Source organism: Aquarana catesbeiana, linkage group LG04, assembly GCF_042186555.1.
Source record: "Aquarana catesbeiana isolate 2022-GZ linkage group LG04, ASM4218655v1, whole genome shotgun sequence".
Taxonomy (NCBI): Eukaryota; Metazoa; Chordata; class Amphibia; order Anura; family Ranidae; genus Aquarana; species Aquarana catesbeiana.
Genome location: NC_133327.1, coordinates 127171907 through 127192238, shown reverse-complemented (window position 1 = coordinate 127192238; position 20332 = coordinate 127171907). Strand labels below are relative to the sequence as shown.

Genomic DNA, 20332 nt, shown 5'->3' with positions numbered 1-20332 from the left:
ACTAATAAATATATCAAGAAACAAATCTAAACCAAAATAAATCACGAAAATAAGTATAGATCAAAGTCTGAATTCAATCTATTAGCAAACAATGTATTTAAAGAGGAACTAAACCCTGAGGGGGTTACCTTCCATTTGATTCCCCTGCAAAGTAAAAGCATAATGGGCTAGTATGCATCGCATACTAGCCCATTATGTGCCACTTACCCGCAAACGAAGCCCACGATGTCCGCAGCATCCATCTTCACTAATCTTCCTTCTGGGACCACGGACTCTGGCTCTGTGACTGGCCAGAGGCATGGTACGGGCCCTATAGAAACAGCATGATCATGCCCTTTCTATAGTGTGCATGCGCCGATGACATCAGCACAAGCGTAAATGGTAAATATCTCCTAAACCGTACAGGTTTAGGAGATATTTCCAGTATTTACAAGTAAGCTATTATTGGCTTGCCTGTAAATAAAAGTGGTCTGATAGGATTTTCAACCACTTTAGACGATGAATCCATTGTACCTTGCGTTTTCTAAGGGTTGATTCTCTATTGCCTCCACGTCTATTTTTCAGTAGCCATAAACTTGAGTTGAGAAACAGTGTGTCCCTTTTCTATTAAATGTCTATCCAGGGTGAAGTTTTTTTACAACCTCTATGTGGATGACAAAACGATTTCCCCTTTATCATGTTGTTACATTGGACAGAGCTAAGACATGGATAGGAACCAAAGTTACGAGGTCCCAAGAATGTAACAGGTGCTGTTGCGGGATGATATTGATCAGCTTTAACTAATCTGTCATAAATGGTCCAGCCCCGATGGTAAGAAGTCAAAGGAGGAAATTTAAGTTCCCGTACAGATGGATAATTATCATTCAAGATAGACCAGTGTTTTTTAATGATATTGAAAACTTTTGTAGAAAATGGATGGAATAGTGAGATGAATGGCAGGTGCAGAGTGCCTGTATCTTTGTATATGTGACAGAATAAATTTTCCCCTTATTTTCTAATAATTTCTCATGGATAATCTTGCTGTCAGAGCCTGTCCTCCATCTCATCCAATCTTTTATCCCTTACATCCAAATCACTGACTATCCTGGAAACCCATACCAATTGGCTACGGGGAATGGACTTGAACACTCCAGGTGGATGGAAGCTAGAATAGAGTAACAATTGGTTACGATCTGTAGGCTTGATGTATAAATCACTAATAATACGTTGGCCCTCTATCTTCAGTAAAGTATCAAGGAAAGGTATCTCTATCTTACTAAACGACATGTTGAATATTAAACCGGAAATCAAAGATGTAAGATACATATGAAATAAAAATAGAGATTCTAAGTCACCCACCCACATTGCAAATGCGTCATCTATGAACCTGTACCAACAGATACAGTTCTGGGAAAATAGATAGCATTAGAACCGTTTGCAGCCCCAACTATCTGCAAATAGTATTTTTCTTTGAATAGGAAAACCACCGATAAAAGTTGTAACAAAAAAGTAATATGTGCAAAACTGTAATTTCCTGAATGAGTAAGCAGCCGGCGGCATGCTTCAATTCCCAAATTATGAGGGATGGCTGTATGCAAGTTAGCTAGATCCCACGTTACTGAAATGACTATTTCTTTGAAATGTCATCTTTACTATATTAAATTTTAAGTGCAGCAATCCTCTTTCCGTTTTTTCTATATGTGACCCATGGGAGGGTCTGATTGCTGAAGACTGGAACATGGAATTGTTGTGCACGTCACCTTGAACATTGTCTCTTTTATATATACAGTATATATAAATATATATAGACACATCTATATATATTAAAGTCGTTTTTACAAGCCATTTTTTCAGTGTTTGTGAGTGTTTCTTATTTAAATTTTTAGCTAATGGAAAGTTAATATTTAGAGAATGAAAAATGTGCGATGTGTGCATTTGTGAATGCTTTTGTATGTTTTCAGGTGTTTTCAGTGGAGCCAAAAAAATTCTTGAAGCTTGTACTTTTTCAAGCTACAAGATTCAAGCGACACTACATTCAGGTGTGAATAGAAACAATTGAAAATCAATAGATTTTGATGTTGAGCATTTTGGAGCTTCAAGCTACAAAAACGCTGTGGTGTGAATGGGGCCTGCAGGAACCACCCAATTTGCCACCAGCTCCTTCCAATCTCTCAGCGTGTTAAAGTGATTTGAGTGTCTCTACAGCCTCCCTATCACATTTACAGGGATTGCAAAGGAGCCCCCCCTCCTTGCCACCGCCCGCCTTCATTTCCCTGGCTCTCCTGCTCCACCATGGAGCCCAACAAACATTCGAGTCAGCTGCCCACACAGAAAAAAAAGAACATATATTCCTCCCTCTCCTCTGTGACAAATGGGAATTTGAAGATAAAAAGGATTTCATCACTTCAGGTTTCCATGTTGTGTTTCCCTGGCTGGAAGCAGCCGATCAAAACCCAGCTGTCTTGAAAGGCTGAGGAGAGATCCGGGCTCTATTAGACCCTTGATCTTTCTATATAGAGTACCTGTCACTGTCCAAGCTGTAACAAGGGGTGTTGTTACATAGTTACATAGTAGGTGAGGTTGAAAAAAGACACAAGTCCATCAAGTCCAACCTATGCGTGTGATTATGTGTCAGTATTACATTACATATCCCTGTATATTGTTCATCCATTGTGATAGCAATAAAGTTGAAAAACAAAAGGAGTCATATATATATATATAATTTTAGGTGCTGTAGTTTTTTGCCATTTCACAGGCATGCACAGTTTTAAATCTTTACATGTTTGGTGTCTATTTACTAGACGTAACATCATATTTTACCAAAAAATTGGGTATTGTGTTCATGTGCACTAAAATTCATGTAAGTGTATTTTGTCCTGAAAATTTGTGTTTGATTTGGCCACGCAAATATTGTGACATGAAAAATTGCAACATCCACCACCTTATTCTCCAGTTCCTCTGCTTTTGGAATAGATATGTTTGGGGGTTCTAAGTAATTTTCTAGTAAATAAATCCTGATTTCTACATGTACAGTGGATATAAAAAGTCTACATACCCCTGTTAAAATGTCAGGTTTCTGTGATGGAAAAAAATGAGACAAAGATAAATCATTTCAGAACTTTTTCCACCTTTAATGTGACGTATAAGCTGTACAACTCAGTTGAACAACAAACTTAAATCTTTTAGGTGGAGGGAAGTAAAAATAAAAAAATAAAATAATATGGTTGCATAACTGCACACACCCTTAAACTAATACTTTGTTGAAACACCTTGATTTTATTGCAGCACTCAGTCTTTTTGGGTATGAGTCTATCAGCATGGCACATCTCGACTTATATATTTGCCCACTCTTCTTTGAAAAAACACTCCAAATCTGTCAAATTGTGAGGACATCTCCTGTGCACAGCCCTTAGATCACCCCACAAATTTTCAATTGTATTCAGGTCTGGGCTCTGGCTGGGCAATTCCAAAACTTTAATCTTCTCCTAGTGAAGCCATTCCTTTGTTGATTTGGATGTATGCGTTGGGTCGTTGTCATGCTGAAAGATGAAATTCCTCTTCATGTTTAGCTTTCTAGCAGAAGCCTGAAGGTTTTGTGCCAATATTGACTGGTATTTGGAATTGTTCATAATTCCCTCTACCTTAACGAAGGCCCCTGTTCCAGCTGAAGAAAAACAGCCCCAAAGCATGATGATGCCACCGCCATGCTTCACTGTGGGTATGGTGTTCTTCTGGTGATGTGCAGTGTTGTTTTTGTGCCAAACAACTCTTTTGGAATTATGTCCAAAAAGTTCAACCTTGGTTTCATCAGACCATAACACATTTTCTCACATGCTTTGGGAGACTTCAGATGAAGATTTTTTTTTTGCAAAATTTAGCCAGGCTGGGATGTTTTTCTTTATAAAAAAAGGCTTCCGCCTTGCCACTCTACCCCATAGCCCAGACTATGCTGCCTATCTGTGCCCAACACTGCCCCCTATCTGTGCCCACCAGTGTCGACTATCTGTGCCCAGTTCCCACGTGTGCCACCCATCAGTGCCACCTATCAGTGCCACATATCAGTGCAACCTATCAGTGCCTATAAGTGTGGCAAATTCGTGTCTCCTCATCAGTGCCACCTAATCAGTGCCCATAAGTGCTGCCTCATCAGTGCCCATAAGTGCAATCTTATCAGTGCCCATCAGTTCAGTCTATCAGTGCCCATCAGTGAAGGAGAACAATTACTTATTTACAAACTTTACTGACAGAAACTAAGAAAAAATTGTTTTTTTCAAATTTTTTTTTTTTTTTTTTATTAGAAAAAAATAAAAAAACCCAGGAGTGATTAAATATCACCAAAATAAAGCTATATTTGTGTGAAAAAAATGATAACAATTTCACATGGTTACAGTGTAGCATGACCGTGCAATTGTCATTCAAAGTGTGACAGCGCTGAAATCTGAAAAATGGCCTGGGCAGAAAGGGGGTGTAAGTGCCCAGTATTGAGGTGGTTAATGTTGCTGTAGGCCTCTTGGCAGCCTCCCTGATCAGTTTGCTTCTCGTCTTTTTATCAATTTTGGAGGGACGTCCAGTTCTTGGTAACTGTTGTGCCATATTTTCTCCACTTGATGATGACTGTCTTCACTGTGTTCTGTGGTATATCTAATGCCTTGGAAATTATTTTGTATCCATCTTCTGACTGATATCTTTTAACAATGAGATCCCTTTGATGCTTTGTATTTAGGTATTTATAGGTCACATTAAAGATGGAAAAAGTTCTGAAATGATTTATCTTTGTCTCATTTTTTTTACATCACAGAAACCTGACATTTTTCCAGGGGTGTGTGGACTTTTTATATCCAATGTATGTGAAAAGGGCTAAAATTGGCCCAGGCTGCAAGTGGTTAGTTTTAATCAGTGTGTATTAAAAAAATAATTAACTTTTTAAAAAGTACACAGATATTACAGAAGGTTTAGATACAACTTAATACATTTTCACAGCAGTAAAGCAGGATCCTTATTACATTACTATTGTTTCTGGACATTTAAACACTTACGTGTCTGTTCTCTGTAATCTCTGGTCTTTCCTATATATGTTGACAGACTTTCCAAAATGCTTGAAGGAACGTCAGGTAGCTCTGGGAGGAGATGAGAAAGTGATGGGTCGTTTTGTTCCTCAGTGTGATGAAGAGGGCAATTACCAACCACAGCAGTGCCATGGCAGCACTGGGTACTGCTGGTGTGTTAATGCAGTTGGTGAAGAGATTGCTGGAACAAAAACACCACCTGGACAAACACCAGCTACATGTAAAAAACACGGTAAGACTTCTACAACTCCTCTGTATAATTCTGTCATAAATATATTCATTTATTTACATCATCATATTGATTGACTCAGGAGAGGTCTTTTGGTGAGTGTGGGCTAAAAAAGCAAGCTATTGTCTCGCAGGCAAGATCACAGTTATACTTCTTTCTTCCATAGGCCAAATTCTTGTCCTACCTACTCCTGTGGTCTCTTTAGCCTTATGACGGAAAATGTGTGATAGGACCTTGTTGTCGGAAATTCCGACCGTGTGTGGGCTCCATCATACATTTTCCATCGGAATTTCCTACACACAAAGTTTGAGAGCAGGCTATAAAATTTTCAGACAACAAAATCTGTTGTCGGAAATTCCGATCGTGTGTACACAAATCCGATGCACAAAGTGCCACGCATGCTCAGAATAAATTAAGAGACGAAAGCTATTAGCTACTGCCCCATTTATAGTCCCGATCTTGTGTACGGGGCATAAGAATAACAAAATCAGAAGCCACATTATGCATGCCAGTGCTGAGGGTGGAGACGGTTTTCCCACTCTGTATGACTACACTATAACCCTGATTTCGACATGTATGTGAAAAATGTTAAAATTGGCCCAGGCTGCAAGCGGTTCATTTTAATCAGTGTGTATTAAAAAAATGATTTACTTTTTAAAATTACACAGATATTACAGAAGGTTTAGATATACCTTAATACATTTTCACAGTAGTAAAGCAGGATCCTTATTACCTTATTACATTGCTATTGTTTCTGGACATTTAAACACTTACGTGTGTGTTCTCTGTAATCTCTGGTCTTTCCTGTATATGTTGACAGACTTTACAAAATGCTTGAAGGAACGTCAGGTAGCTCTGGGAGGAGGCGAGAAAATGATGGGTCGTTTTGTTCCTCAGTGTGATGAAAAGGGCAATTACCAACCACAGCAGTGTCATGGTAGCACTGGGTATTGCTGGTGTGTTAATGCAATTGGTGAAGAGATTGCTGGAACAAAAACACCACCTGGAAAAACACCAGTTACATGTAAAAAACATGGTAAGACTCAGTTCTACAACTTCTCTGCAAAATACTCATTTATTTATAGCTTCATATTGATTGACTCAGGAGAGGTCTTTGAGTGTGGGCTAAGAAAAGCAGGCTATTGTCTTGCAGGCAAAATCACAGTTATACTTCTTTCTTCCATAGGCCAAATTCTTGTCCTACATACCCCTGTGGTCTCACTAGCCTTATGCCCCATACACACAATCAGAAATTCCGCCAGCATAAGTCGGATGTGAGCTTTTGGTCAGAAATTCCGACCGTGTGTATGCTCCATTGGACTTTTGCTGGCAGAATTCCAGCCAGCAAAAGATTGCGTGCAGGTTCTCTATTTTTTGGTCGGAAAAAGTTCTTATTCGAAAATGCGTTCGTCTGTATACAACTCGGACACGCAAAAAGCACGCATGCTCGGAAACAATTTGACGCATGTTCGGAAGCATTGAACTCCATTTTCTCGGCTCGTCGTAGTGTTGTACGTGTTCTTGACGGTCGAAAGTTCAGAGAGCTTTTGTGTGACCGTGTGTATGCAAGGCAAGCTTGAGCGGAATTCCGTCGGAAAAACCATCCAAGTTTTTTCTGACGGAATTTATGATCGTGTGTATGGGGCATTAGAATCACAAGATCAGAAGCCACATTATGCATGCCAGTGCTGAGGGTGGAAAGATTAAAGAGACAGTTTTCCCACTCTGTATCACCACACTATAACCCTATTCTGCTTGTGGGCGACGCCACTCACCCTGCATGTAGGGGTACCTTTTGCTGTGCACATGCTCATCAATACTTCGATCTAAGGTAAATAATTCATAATGAGCTAGTATACTACTAGCTCATTATGCCTTTGTCTTGCAGGTTTTTTTTTTTTTGTTTTGTTTTTTGGCAGGGGTTTACAACCACTTTAATATCCATACCAGACCCAAAGGGACTGGTAATGGACTGGGGGGCAGGGGGGCCAACGCTGTTTTTTTCAATGATTTTTTAATGTATATTGCCAGGATCCAGAAATACATTACAGCTGCAAGCAATTTTAAATGACATTTTTTCCTTTAGAAATGTAATTTTGATGTGCTACTTTGCAGGCAGACTAAGGGGACCCCCAGGCATGATATTTACAAGAATATTTCATTTTTATTGGTTTACTTTAAGCATTATTAAAATCACTGCTCCTGAAAAAACTACCATTTTAAAAACTTTTTTTTGCATTAATACATGTCCCCTGGGGCAGTACTCAGGTCCCCAAACACTTTACATGGCAATAACTTGCATATAAGCCTTTAAAATTAATACTTTTGATTTTTCACGTTCGTGTCCCATAGACCTTAACGGTGTTTGCATGTTCATACAAATTTTTTGTCTGTTTGCATGTTCTGCTGCGAACCGAACAGGGGGTGTTTGGCTTATGCCTAGCAGCAGATAGTAAATCCCCACAGCAGCAGCTTACCATCCACGATTAGTCCATTCTGTGCTCTGCATCCAGGGGAGTTTGGCTGTTGGCACGTCTGAACTCAGCACTTCGGATCCTGTTTCTCTCTTTGTTTCACTCTTTGTGCATTTTTGCCTGAGTGTTTCTTTTATTTTTTTAGCTAATGGAAAGCTAGTATTTAGAGAATGAAAAATGTGCGATGTGTGCATTTTTGAACGATTTTGTATGTTTTCAGATGTTTTCAGTGGGGCCAAAAAATGCTTGAAGCTTGTACATTTTCAAGCTGCAAGATTCAAGCAACACTACATTCTGGTGTGAACAGACACTACATTCTAGAGCATCAAGCTACAAAAACACTGCGGTGTGAATGGGGCCTGTAGGATCCCCCCGACTTGCCACCAGCTCCTGCCAATCTCTCAGCATGTAAAAGTGATTTGAGTATCTCTACAGCCTCCCTATCACTTTTACAGGGCTTACACAGAAGCCCCCCTCTCGTCGCCGCCCGCCACCACTTCCCTGGGTCTCCTGCTTCACCATGGAGCCCAACAAGCATTCGGGTCAGCTGCCCACAGAGAAAAAAGAGGAACATCTATTCCTCCCTCTCCTCTGTGACAAAACGAATTTGAAAGTGACAAGGATTTCATCACTTCAGGTTTCCTTGTGTTTCCCTGATCCAGCTGTCTTGAAGGGCTGAGGAGAGAATAGGGCTCTATTGGACTCCTTGATCTCTCTATAAAGAGTACCTGTCACTGCCCAAGCTGTAACAAGGGGTGTTGTTCATCCATTGTGATAGCAATGAATTTGAAAAACAAAAAGAGTCGCCTATGTATAATTTTAGGTGCTGTAGTTTGTTGCCATTTCACAGGCATGCACGGTTTTACATCTTGACATGTTTGGTGTCTATTTACTAGACGGATCATATTTTATATTTTACCAAAAATTTGGGTATTGTGTTTGTGTGCACTAAAATTCATATAAGTGTATTCTGTCCTGAAAATTTGTGTTTGATTTGGCCACGCAAATATTGTGACATGAAAAATTGCACCCACCACTTTATTCTCTGGTTCCTCTGCTTTTAGAATATACATGTTTGGGGGTTCTAAGTAATTTTCTAGGAAATAAATCCTGATTTTGACATGAATGTGAAAAATGTTAAAATTGGCCCAGGCTGCAAGCGGTTAATTTTAATCAATGTGTATTAAAAAAATGATTTACTTTTTAAAAGTACACAGATATTACAGAAGGTTTAGATATACCTTAATACATTTTCACAGTAGTAAAGCAGGATCCTTATTACCTTATTACATTGCTATTGTTTCCGAACATGTAAACACTTACGTGTGTGTTCTCTGTAATCTCTGGTCTTTCCTGTATATGTTAACAGACTTTCCAAAATGCTTGAAGGAACGTCAGGTAGCTCTGGGAGGAGACGAGTTAGTGCCAGGTCGTTTTGTTCCTCAGTGTGATGAAAAGGGCAATTACCAACCACAGCAGTGTCATGGCAGCACTGGGTATTGCTGGTGTGTTAATGCGATTGGTGAAGAGATTGCTGGAACAAAAACACCACCTGGAGAAACACCAGCTACATGTAAAAAACACGGTAAGACTCAGTTCTACAACTTCTCTGCAAAATTTTGTCATAAATATATTCATTTATTTACATCTTCATATGGATTGACTCAGGAGAGGTCTTTGGTGAGTGCGGACTAAGAAAAGCAAGCTATTGTCTTGCAGGCAAGATCACATTTATACTTCTTTCTTCAAAAGGCCATATTCTTGTCCTACGTACCCCTGTGGTACCTCTAGCCTTAGAATCACAAGATCAGAAGCCACATTACGCATGCCAGTGCTGAGGGTGGAAAGATTAAAGAGACAGTTTTCCCACTCTGTATCATTACACTATAACCCTATTCTACTTGTGGGCGACACCACTCACCCTGCACGTAGGGGTACCTTTTGCTGTGCACATGCTCATCAATACCTGAGACCAGGTGCGGGCTGCGGTCATATGAAAATGAAACCTTAAGGCAGTTCCCTCACTTAGAGATGAGTAGTGCCACTGTGCACAGTAATAAAAGTACAGCGTTCCTCTGAATAGTGCTGTCTTATGTCACTACACACTGTTGCCTGATGTATGTTGCATTTAGTAGGGACACCACTGAGCCCATGCCCTCTTCAACAGTTCAGAATACATCTGCCACGTCACTCCCAGTGACATAATGAGGTACCGCTGTGCCCATAGCACAGACCCCATAAGTGCACTTGTTAACTCCTTCTCATACCATGTGGCCAGGCTACGGGTCTCCATAACACCTTTTGGCTAAGATCAAGTGTAATATCTGTTTTTATCAGTTGTCAAGTGAAGTTGATGTTCTACTATCCCGACTATGGTGGAGGTTGGGGTGGCGGCTATGCAAATCCACTGGTTTAATGGTACCTAGAAGGTTAGTATCGGCAGGAAACGAAACCGGAGCATCCTAACGAACTTGGAGGCCGGGAGTAGGTTCTTCTGGAGAAAGCCGGAAGGGTGCATCTGGTGGGGATGGGAGCTGCACTGGTGCATGTGCCCCTGAAATGGCATTCCAGGGGTGGCGTAATTTCACTGTGAGTGAGGGTCACTTTGAATTTTGCCACCAAGGTCACTGCACTTCCACACTTTTTTCATACCCGCCTCTTGGACCGAGCCTTTTGGCTAGGACCAGAAGAATTTTTTATTCCTGGCCGAAGGGTCGGCCATTGTAATGCACAATGGCACTATGCAGTTTCTCCACTTACCTTTTCCCCACTTTTTTTGTCTGTTTGAAGTGTTTGTCGCTTTCTTGTTTTTTGTTGATTGGTGTACATGTTTTTGTCACGTCTGACTGGTAGGATGTAGGTCCTGTCAGGGCTAGGCTCAGCCCTTCCTTCTCTGAGCTGGCCGATCAGCTGTCGGCTAATTGCCAGCTCCTTTCTCTCCACAGTGACTCAGCTGTTGATGACCTGCTCGTCAGTCCTGGCTACTTAAAGCCGTCCAGCTCACTTCACCTCTGCCTTCGCCTTTGGTCACATCTCTGAGACTTTCTCCTGCATTTCTGTTGAAGACTTGCTCGGCTGACGTCCCTTCTGGCTCCTGATCCTGCTTGCTGTACTACTACGTTGATCTCTGGCTCTCTGACATTGACATTCGCTGACTACCCAATCTGGTTACTGAACTCTAGCTATGTATTGACTACGCTTACTCTGTTTACCTTTTTATTATTATTAAACAAGTGTGATTAACTGTACTTCTGTCTCGGTCTGATTCATGGTTTCTGACAGTAGGTAAAGGCCATGAATTCAGAAGATGCAGGCAGTCCACTTGCTGGTAATATTTTTTCCAGATTGGATGACCAGGATCACCACATGGATCAGTTTGCCTTGGCGTTACAAACGCTCCTGAGTCGCACGGCTCACATGGAATCTTCCACTATGGCTGCTTCGGTACAACCTGTGTTGCAGGCCGACCCTGCTGCTGCTCCATTCAATGTGCAGGCACCCGCCCCGAGTATTACCTTATATAAGAGGCATGTCTGGTTCCGCGCCGCTTCCCCAGCGATTTGGGGGTGATCCAGTTCAATGCAGAGGGTTTCTCAACCAGGTTGAGATATACTTTGAGATGCTGCCCCAGGCGTTTCCCACGTATAGAAGCAAAGTAGGTTTCCTTATATCTTTGCTTTCTGAGAGAGCCTTGGCCTGGGCAAACCCTCTATGGGAAACGCAAAAACCCGTGGTACTGAGTTACCCAGAATTTGTGGCTTCCTTCAAAAGCGTATTTGACGTTTCCGCATGCTCCGCTTCTGCTGCCAAGATCCTCATGTCCATCAAACAGAGTACGAGAACTGTTGACGAATATGCCATTGAATTCCGTACTCTGGCAGCAGAGGTTGCTTGGAACAATGAGGCCCTCGTGGCTGCCTTCTCTCATGGTCTCTCGGATAACATCAAGGATGAGATAGCAGCCCGAAATATACCCACTGAGCTGGAAAGGTTGATCACATTTGCCATCCTCATTGACTCCAGACTCAGAGAAAGACTCTCTTTTAAGGAGCACTGGCGCAAGCCTCCTGTACATTTATCTCCGAGCTTTGCAGTCCCAGCCTTGCCTCGCTCACCTCCCATGTCTCCTGGTACAGAGTCGGTCTGTGAAGATGAACCCATGCACTTGGGCTTCACGCGTCTCTCGGCAGATGAGAGAGCCCTTAGGAGGAGGAAGAGATTGTGCCTTTATTGTGGCCAGGCTGGTCACTTTTTGAAGTCTTGTCCTACCCATCCAGGGAACGCCCAAACCTTGAGGTCCTGTCACGGACAAACCTTAGGTGGCGTTGTTTCGTCTCCAGTTTCCCAGAAAGATAAGCCCCCGATTTCGGTTACCCTGTCTTGGGCTGAGTCATCCTCCGAGATAAAGGCTCTAATCAACTCTGGGGCTGCGGGCCTGTTCATTGATGCTGCTTTTGTATCGAAGCACTCAATTCTGCTGCAGCTGCATGACACTCCACTTGCCATTGAGGCTCTTGACAGGAGACCTCAACCGCCTGCCCATATGACTCATGAAACTGTTCCATTGTCCATGGCCACCTCTACCGCCTGCCCATATGACTCATGAAACTGTTCCATTGTCCAGGGGCCTTCACCATGAGATAATCCAATTCCAAGTTATTTCCTCATCTAAGTTTCTGTTGGTTATTGGTTATCCTTGGTTACAGAGGCACAACCCTTCTTTTGATTGGCTCCGTGCTGAGGTTCTGTCCTGGTCGCCACAATGCAGTGAGAGATGCTTCCAGAAGGTAGCCAAGGTCCTGTGCACCTCTTCACTCTCCTTCCTCCCGGAGCAGTACCGCCATTTTAGCGATGTCTTTGACAAAGGTCAAGCTGTTACTTTGCCTCCACACGAATAGTATAATTGCGCAATTGACCTTCAACCTGGTGCCATACCCCCTCGTGGCCGGGTTTACACTTTGTCGGTCTTGGAGGATAAGGTCATGGAGGAGTATGTTGCAGATGCACTTTTTCGAGGTTTCATCCACAAATCCTCGTCTCCTGCTGGTGCTGGTTTCTTTTTTGTGAAGAAGAAGAGTGGTGTGCTGAGACCTTGTATCTACTATAGGGGTCTCAATCGTTTCACGATTAAGAATGCCTATCCCATTCCGTTGATTACATAGTTATTTGACCGCCTCAAGAGAGCAACGTTTTTCACGAAGCTTGATTTGAGAGGGGCATACAATCTCATCAGGATTAAGGAGCGCGATGAGTGGAAAACTGTGTTTACTACAAGATCAGTTCATTATGAGTATCTCGTAATGCCTTTTGGCCTTTGTAATGCTCCGGCAGTTTTCCAGGAGTTCATTAACGATGTCCTCCGAGACTTGTTGCAGTTATTTGTGGTGCTTTATTTTGACGATATCCTCATATTTTCCAAGTCCCTGGAGAGCCACCACACAGATGTCTGTTGTGTGCTTCAGAGACTAAGAGAGAACAATCTCTATTGTAAATTGGAAAAGTGCAAATTCCATTGTAAACAGGTTAAATTCCTGGGCTATGTCATTTCCACTGCTGGTTTTTCGATGGACCCAGCGAAAGTTTCAGCAGTCCTACAGTGGCCTCGACCCGTGGGTTTACGTCCTCTGCAGCGTTTTCTTGGCTTGGCTATTATCGGAAGTTTATTCGTAACTTCTCGTCTCTGGTCAAGCCCCTGACTGATATGACCAGGAAAGACGGCAACCCACAGAGTTGGTCTCCGGAGTCCATTAAGGCCTTTGAGAGTCTCAAGGCTGCCTTTGTTTCTGCTCCTGTGTTGGCACACCCTGATCCTACGTTGCCTTTTATTCTAGAAGTTGATGCTTCTGAGACTGGAGTTGGCACCCTTCCGTCTCAACATCCTAACTCTGAGTGCGCTATGCATCCATGTGGCTACTTTTCCAAGAAATTGTCACCGGCAGAGTGCAATTACGAGATTGGTGACAGAGAGCTGTTGGCGATCATTTTAGCCCTAAAAGAATGGAGACATCTCCTTAAGGGTACCACTGTGCCGGTTCTCGTTCTTACTGACCATAAGAATCTCACATTCTTGTCTGAGGCTAAGCGCCTCTCTCCCAGAAGGGCGCGACAGGTTCTTTTCTTGTTGAGTTTTAATTACATTGTCTCATTCTTACCCGGTACTAAGAATGTAAGGGCTGACGCCTTGTCACGACAATTTTCCTCTACTTCCAAGATGGAGTCGGCTCCGGTTCCTGTGATTCCTCCTGATCGTATTCTGGCTACGGTTCGCACCAGTCTTACTTCTCCTTTGGCTGACCAAATTCTTGCTGCTCAGGTCGATGCTGCTCCTGAGAAACCTTGTGACCGTTGCTTTGTTCCTGAGAGTCTCTGTTCTGCTGTGCTCCAGACTCACCATTCTCCCAAGGCTGCTGGCCACCCTGGGAAGATTCAACTCTTTTGGGCCATTTCCCAACAATTCAGGTGGCCTAGTCTACGTGCTGATGTAACTGCCTTCATAGCTGCCTGTTCCGTGTATGCTCAGAGTAAGACTCCACGACACCTTCCAGTGGGCCTCCTACAACCCATACCCAATGGAGAGAGGCCCTGGACCCACCTGTCTATGGATTTCATTGTGCAGTTACCCAACTCCCAGGGCAACACAGTTATCCTTATGGTGGTTGACTGGTTCTCAAAAATGTTGCATTGTATTCCACTCAAGAAGTTGCCTAATTCTAAGGAACTGGCTTCTATTTTTGCTCGGGAGATCTTCTGCTTACATGGGCTACCCAAGGTGATTGTCTCAGACAGGGGTAGTCAGTTTGTGTCCCGATTCTGGTGAGCCTTTTGTGCACAGTTGGGTATTCAGCTTGCTTTCTCCTCTGCGTATCACCCGCAGTCTAATGGGGCCGCAGAACGAGCCAATCAGCGCTTGGAGCAATTCTTACATTGCTATATTTCTGACCATCATAACAACTGGTCAGACCTCTTACCGTGGGCGGAGTTAGCTCACAATAGTGCCTTGAATTCAGCTTCCCGTTTGTACCCATTTATGGCGAACTATGGTTTCCAACCTTCCGTGTTGCCTGCCTCGTTTGTTCCGCAGAGTATTCCTGCATTAGAGGAGCATCTCCGTGGCCTTCGTTCCAATGGGCACAAGTCCAGGAGGCTTTGCAACATGCTAACGGTAGGTACAGACTCCATACTGACCGCAGACGCCTGCCTGCGCCTTTCTACCAGGTTGGGGACAGAGTCTGGCTGTCGTCTTGCAATCTCCAACTTCGTGTTCCTTCTTTGAAGTTCGCACCTTGGTTTATTGGGCCTTTCTGTAGCCTTCGCAGGATTAACCCAGTGGCTTACATGTTGGACCTTCCTCCTAGTATGCGCATCTCTAATGTGTTTCATGTCTCCTTATTGAAACCTTTGGTCTGCAACCGCTTTACCACCTCCGTGCCACGTCCTCATCCTATACAGGTTGAGAACCATGAGGAGTAGGGATGAGCTTCAAGTTTGAGTCGAACCCATGTTTGACTCGAACATCACCTGTTCGACCGTTCGTCAAATTGCGAACGTTATGGGCCGTTCGCACCAAATTTGAGTGGTGTGTCACAGTCCATAATTCACTGTGGCATCGCAGTGTATTGCTGGCTGATGATTGGCCAAGCATGCACTATGACCCGCCTGCTTGGCCAATCACAGCGCCATGTGTACAGAGAGCCGTAATTGGCCAAAGCAAGGGTGGTTTTGTCCAATTATAGCTCAGGGGGTTTAGTACACGCCCCACACTATATAAGGCCGCCTGCGTGGAGGCCTTGTGTATTGTGTTGTGGCGGCGGAGAGAGATAGATAGACAGAGACAGTGTCATTTGATTTAAGTTAGATAGAGTAAGCAGGTCGAGTCAGTTAGCTGCACTTACAGTGTATTGTGTGTGTGTGTATATATATATATATATATATATATATATATATATATATATATATGTATATATATATATATATATATATATACACATCCCAGGTGTTGTGTGTGTGTGTGTGTGTGTATATATATATCATATATATCTAGATATATATATATACTGTATTCAGTTTAGCTACATTTGTTCCTGTTATTCTCTTCCTAATATACTTGCAGGCAGGCAGGTGTTTTTACAGTATTTACAGTTAGTGTACTGTGTACCCTGCACAGTTGCACCTATAGCTACCTGTGGACAAGTGCTTGTGTTCTTCTTCTGATCCTATTAATAGCACAGGCAGGCTCTTGAAGTATTTACAGTTAGTGTACTGTGTACCCTGCACAGTTGCACCTATAGCTACCTGAAGATAAGTGCTCGTGTGCTTCTTCTGATCCTATTAATACTACAGGTAAGCATTCTGCTATCTGCTGTATAATCTATATATATATACATCCCAGTTTTGTGCAGCTACATCTCACTACAGTGCAGGCCATTAGTATGTCTGGAAGGCCAACAAGGAGAGGCAGACAGTCACAAGCCAATAAAAGAGGGCAAGCAGGCTCTGTGTCTATAGGCAAGAGTCCTGGTCATGGAGACGATGCATCCTTATCAGCAGGTGGCCGTGGGACACGCTTGTCCATTTTTTCGGCAGCTGGCCGTGTTGAGCCGCAGCATGCGGAAGACTTGGTAGAGTGGATGACCAAGCTGTCCTCATCATTCTCATCCTCTCTCACTCAGGCTCAGGGTACGTTGTCTGGCAAAGCACTGCCAATGCGGCCTCTTCCCTCGGCTCAATGGCATCAGTCACTCCTTCCCTAGCCCCACCATGTCCTCCTGAGGAGCCTCCCGAACTGTTTGTCCACAGTGTTGGGTACATGCTCCAGGAGGATGCCCAGCGTTTTGAAGGCTCCGATGATGGTACTCCCTACGTCGTTTTGTCACTAGCGGACGTCATCCCGTGACCACGTCCGCTAGTGACGAAATGACATTGGGAGGAGGAGCTATGTTCTGACGTCACCGCTGTACGATCAGTCCCGGAAGGTACGGGCTGTTTGGAGGCCGGACAGCTCGCTATTTTATGTTCTATTCGCCTACCATTGTTCACCGTTCTGTAAGTGTTCAATTGTCTTCTTTTAAACTTCAATAAATGTAAGGATTTACGCTATGTGAGGCTTTTTATTTTTTCATGGTCAATGCATTATCCACTATATCGATCCATCTACGGACTGTTTACATTGTTGCTGAGGAACCCAGTGCATGCCAGTGAGATCCCAGGCTGGGGTTGCAGCCATCTGTTCGGTCCCCTGTAATAAGGGACCACTGACTTCTGGTAAGCGGCAGTCCTTTGTGGTGGAGGAAATTTTTCACCTGTCACTTTAGTGTGGAACTTCACGGCACATCAATTTTTGACCATCACCAGTTTTATATGGACTTACACTTATGTTTTTGTTCTTTCCTTTAACCATGGATTGATTTCCCTTTCACTATGGAGTAATTCATATTTTACAATTCAGTCACTTGGACAACTTTTTATCACTTATTTATATTGTGGTATTTTTGTATTTGCATATGTTTGATGCTCTATTCACTTCGCTTTATTTAGTTGAGTGCACTCAGTTTTGTATTATTTATATGTACCCAGTGTGTTTTATTGGCATTTACCATTGGGGGCTCATACCATATCGCTTTACCAGTCTCATTATTTAGCGCGACTTTTTGTTTTTTTGTTTCTGCTTAGTGTCGTATAACACTTTAGTCGCAGCTCATTCCTTTTACACTCTTTAGCGCAATTTGTTTCCTTTTGCATGATCAGGGATGCATGCACTGTCCTGTCACCATTTGAGGAGGCCACAAGGATGGTGAGCAGTGACAGTGCATGCATCAGTGACACTGTCCCCCTTGTCCACCTGTTGGAGCACACGCTGCGTGGAATAATGGACAGGGCACTTGAGGCAGAACAGAGGCAGGAAGAAGAGGACTTCCTTACCTCTCAAGGCCCCCTTTATCCAGACAGTGTTCCTGTGTGCCCGCCAATTACACAGAAAGAGGACGAGGAGGAGGAGGGGGATTGTGTCAGTATGGAGGTGGAGCATGGCACTCAGCATCAGCAGCAGTCTTCAAGGGATCATTTACAGTCCCAAGAAAACCATAGACTTGTACGTGGCTGGGAGGAGGTGGCTGCCGATCATGTCGTCCTTAGTGACCCAGAGGACTCCGGACAGAATGCCTCAGCAAACCTACGCTGCATGGCCTCCCTGATCCTGCAAAGCCTGCGGAAGGATCCTCGTATTCTTGGTATCAAGGAGAGGGATCGTTACTGGCTGGCAACCCTCCTTGATCCACGTTACAAGGGTAAGGTTGCGAACCTTATCTTGCCATCGCAGAGGGAGCAGAGGATGAAACATCTTCGGGAGGCCTTGCAGAAAGGTCTGTGCAGTGCGTTCCCAGAGACTGGGAGGTTACAAACTCCTGTTCCTGGACAACGTGCAGCTGAGGCTTCGGTCAGTCAAAGAAGGAATGGTGGAGAAGGTGGCCGTCTGACTGATGCATTCAGACAATTTTTTAGTCCGCATCCCCAAGGTATGATCGGTTCTAGCAACCATCGCCAACGTCTGTTTTACATGGTGCAGGAATACCTAGAGGCAAGATCTGACTTGGACACCTTTCATACCGAGAATCCTCTGGGTTACTGGGTCTTGAAGATGGATCACTGGCCAGAGCTTTCACAGTATGCAATTGAGCTACTGGCCTGTCCTGCATCCAGCGTTCTTTCGGAACACACATTCAGTGCTGCTAGAGGCTTTGTAACTAATCACAGGGTGCGCCTGTCCACTGCCTCGGTCGATTGACTGACCTTCATAAAAATGAATCAGTCTTGGATCACCACCAGCTATCAGGCACCTGATGCTGATGTAACCGAATAATTTTTTTTGAAATGTCAGATCTCTTCAAGACTGCCTATGCTGATGCTGAGTGTCTATCCTGTTATGCTGAGTGACTATCCTCTTCCTCCTCAATGATCATGCTGATAACTTGTAAGAATATTTTTGATTCTGGGCGCTGCCACCAGTGCCTAAGGCCCAATTTTTCAGCCCCTGTTTAATAGGGGCGTGTAATTAAAATTTTTGGTGCAATACTTTGAAGCAGGGCTCGTTCCTGCGCTCCAACTAGAGTATCTGTGAGGGGTTGCAGTGTTGGGGCACCAGCACCAGTGCCTAAGGCCCAGATGTTCTGCCCCTGTTCAACAGGGACATGCAATTACAATTCTTGATCTAATATTTCACAGCAGGGTCCGTTTCTGCGCCCACCAAGAGTAACTGTGAGGACTTACGGTGTTGTGGCACCAGCACCACCACTACCAAAGGCCCAATTTTTCTGCCCCTGTTCAACAGGTGCATGTAATTACAATTCTTGATCTAATATTTCACAGCAGGGCCCGTTTCTGCGCCCACCAAGAGTAACTGTGAGGACTTACAGTGTTGTAGCACCACCACCACCAAAGGCCCAATTTTTCTTACCCTGTTCAACAGGGGCATGTAATTACAATTCTTGATCTAATATTTCACAGCAGGGCCCGTTCCTGCGCCCACCAAGAGTAACTGTGTGGGCTTACAGTGTTGTGGCAACACCAACACCTAAGGCCCCAATTTCTGCAGAGTATATAGGGCAGGCCCCTACTTTCAAACATCCAACTTACAAACGACTCCTACTTGCAAACGGAAGGAGACAACAGGAAGTGAGATGAATTCTACCCCTAGGAAGGGAAATTCTCTCCTGTAAGAGTTAATATGGGAAAAACGTGTCTCCTCTCCACTGATGCTTTATCACCAATCCTTGTTTCACTAAAAACCCCAAATTGTCAAAAAACATTTGTCATTGGGACAGAAAGTGAGGCGAAATCTTCTGAAGAGGTGCACAGACAGCAAAACAAATGTCACAGGGGTGATAACCCTTCCCTATGTTTACCAAAAAGCTTAAAATAGATTTTTTGGCTGGAGCTACACTTTAAAAATGTACCAGTTCAAAATTACAAACAGATTCTACTTAACAACAAACCTACAGTCCTTGTCTTGTTTGCACCGCCTGTATACTGTTGTTCAGAGTATATAGGGTCCTTTTTTTAATTTGGGTGCGGGGTTCCCCTTAATATCCATACAAGACCCAAAGGGCCTGGTAATTGACTGGGAGGTGGGGGGTACCCATGCCGTTTGTCTCACTGATTTTCATCCATATTGCCGGGACCTGACATTACATTAAAGCCGCAAGCAGTTTTAAATGACTTTTATTCCTTTAAAAATGTCATTTTGTGCAGGGACTGTTTTAAGCACGGGAAACACGCGCCACTTTACAGGCATACTATAGACACCCCCCAGGTAGGATATTTAAAGGAACATTTCACTTTTTTTTCACTTTAATTATTAATTAAATAATTAAAATCACTGCTCCCGAAAAAACGTCAGTTTTTAAAACTTTTTTTTGCATTGATACATGTCCCCTGGGGCAGGACCCGGGTCCCCAAATCTCATTTTGGGACAATACCATGCAAATTAGCCTTTAAAATTAGCACTTTTGATTTTGAACGTTCGAGTCCCATACACTTCAATGGGGTTCTAAAGTTCGTGCAAATTTCCGGTCCGTCCGTAGGTTCTGGTG

The 20332-nt window shown here is 43.5% G+C and overlaps 1 protein-coding gene across 8 annotated transcripts in view; it reads left to right on the top strand.

The window, feature by feature from the left end:
- The window catches only part of LOC141139448 (thyroglobulin-like), a 152548-nt gene that overhangs the window by 98064 nt on the left and 34152 nt on the right, over window positions 1-20332 (top strand). For 7 of the 8 annotated variants that reach the window (XM_073625534.1, XM_073625536.1, XM_073625540.1 and 4 more), the window contains 3 exons: window positions 5062-5277; window positions 6095-6310; window positions 9118-9333. In XM_073625534.1, coding sequence (XP_073481635.1) covers window positions 5062-5277; window positions 6095-6310; window positions 9118-9333 — 648 coding nt within the window. The remainder of the gene's footprint in view (window positions 1-5061; window positions 5278-6094; window positions 6311-9117; window positions 9334-20332) is intronic. The other variant, XM_073625539.1, reaches the window with a different exon arrangement.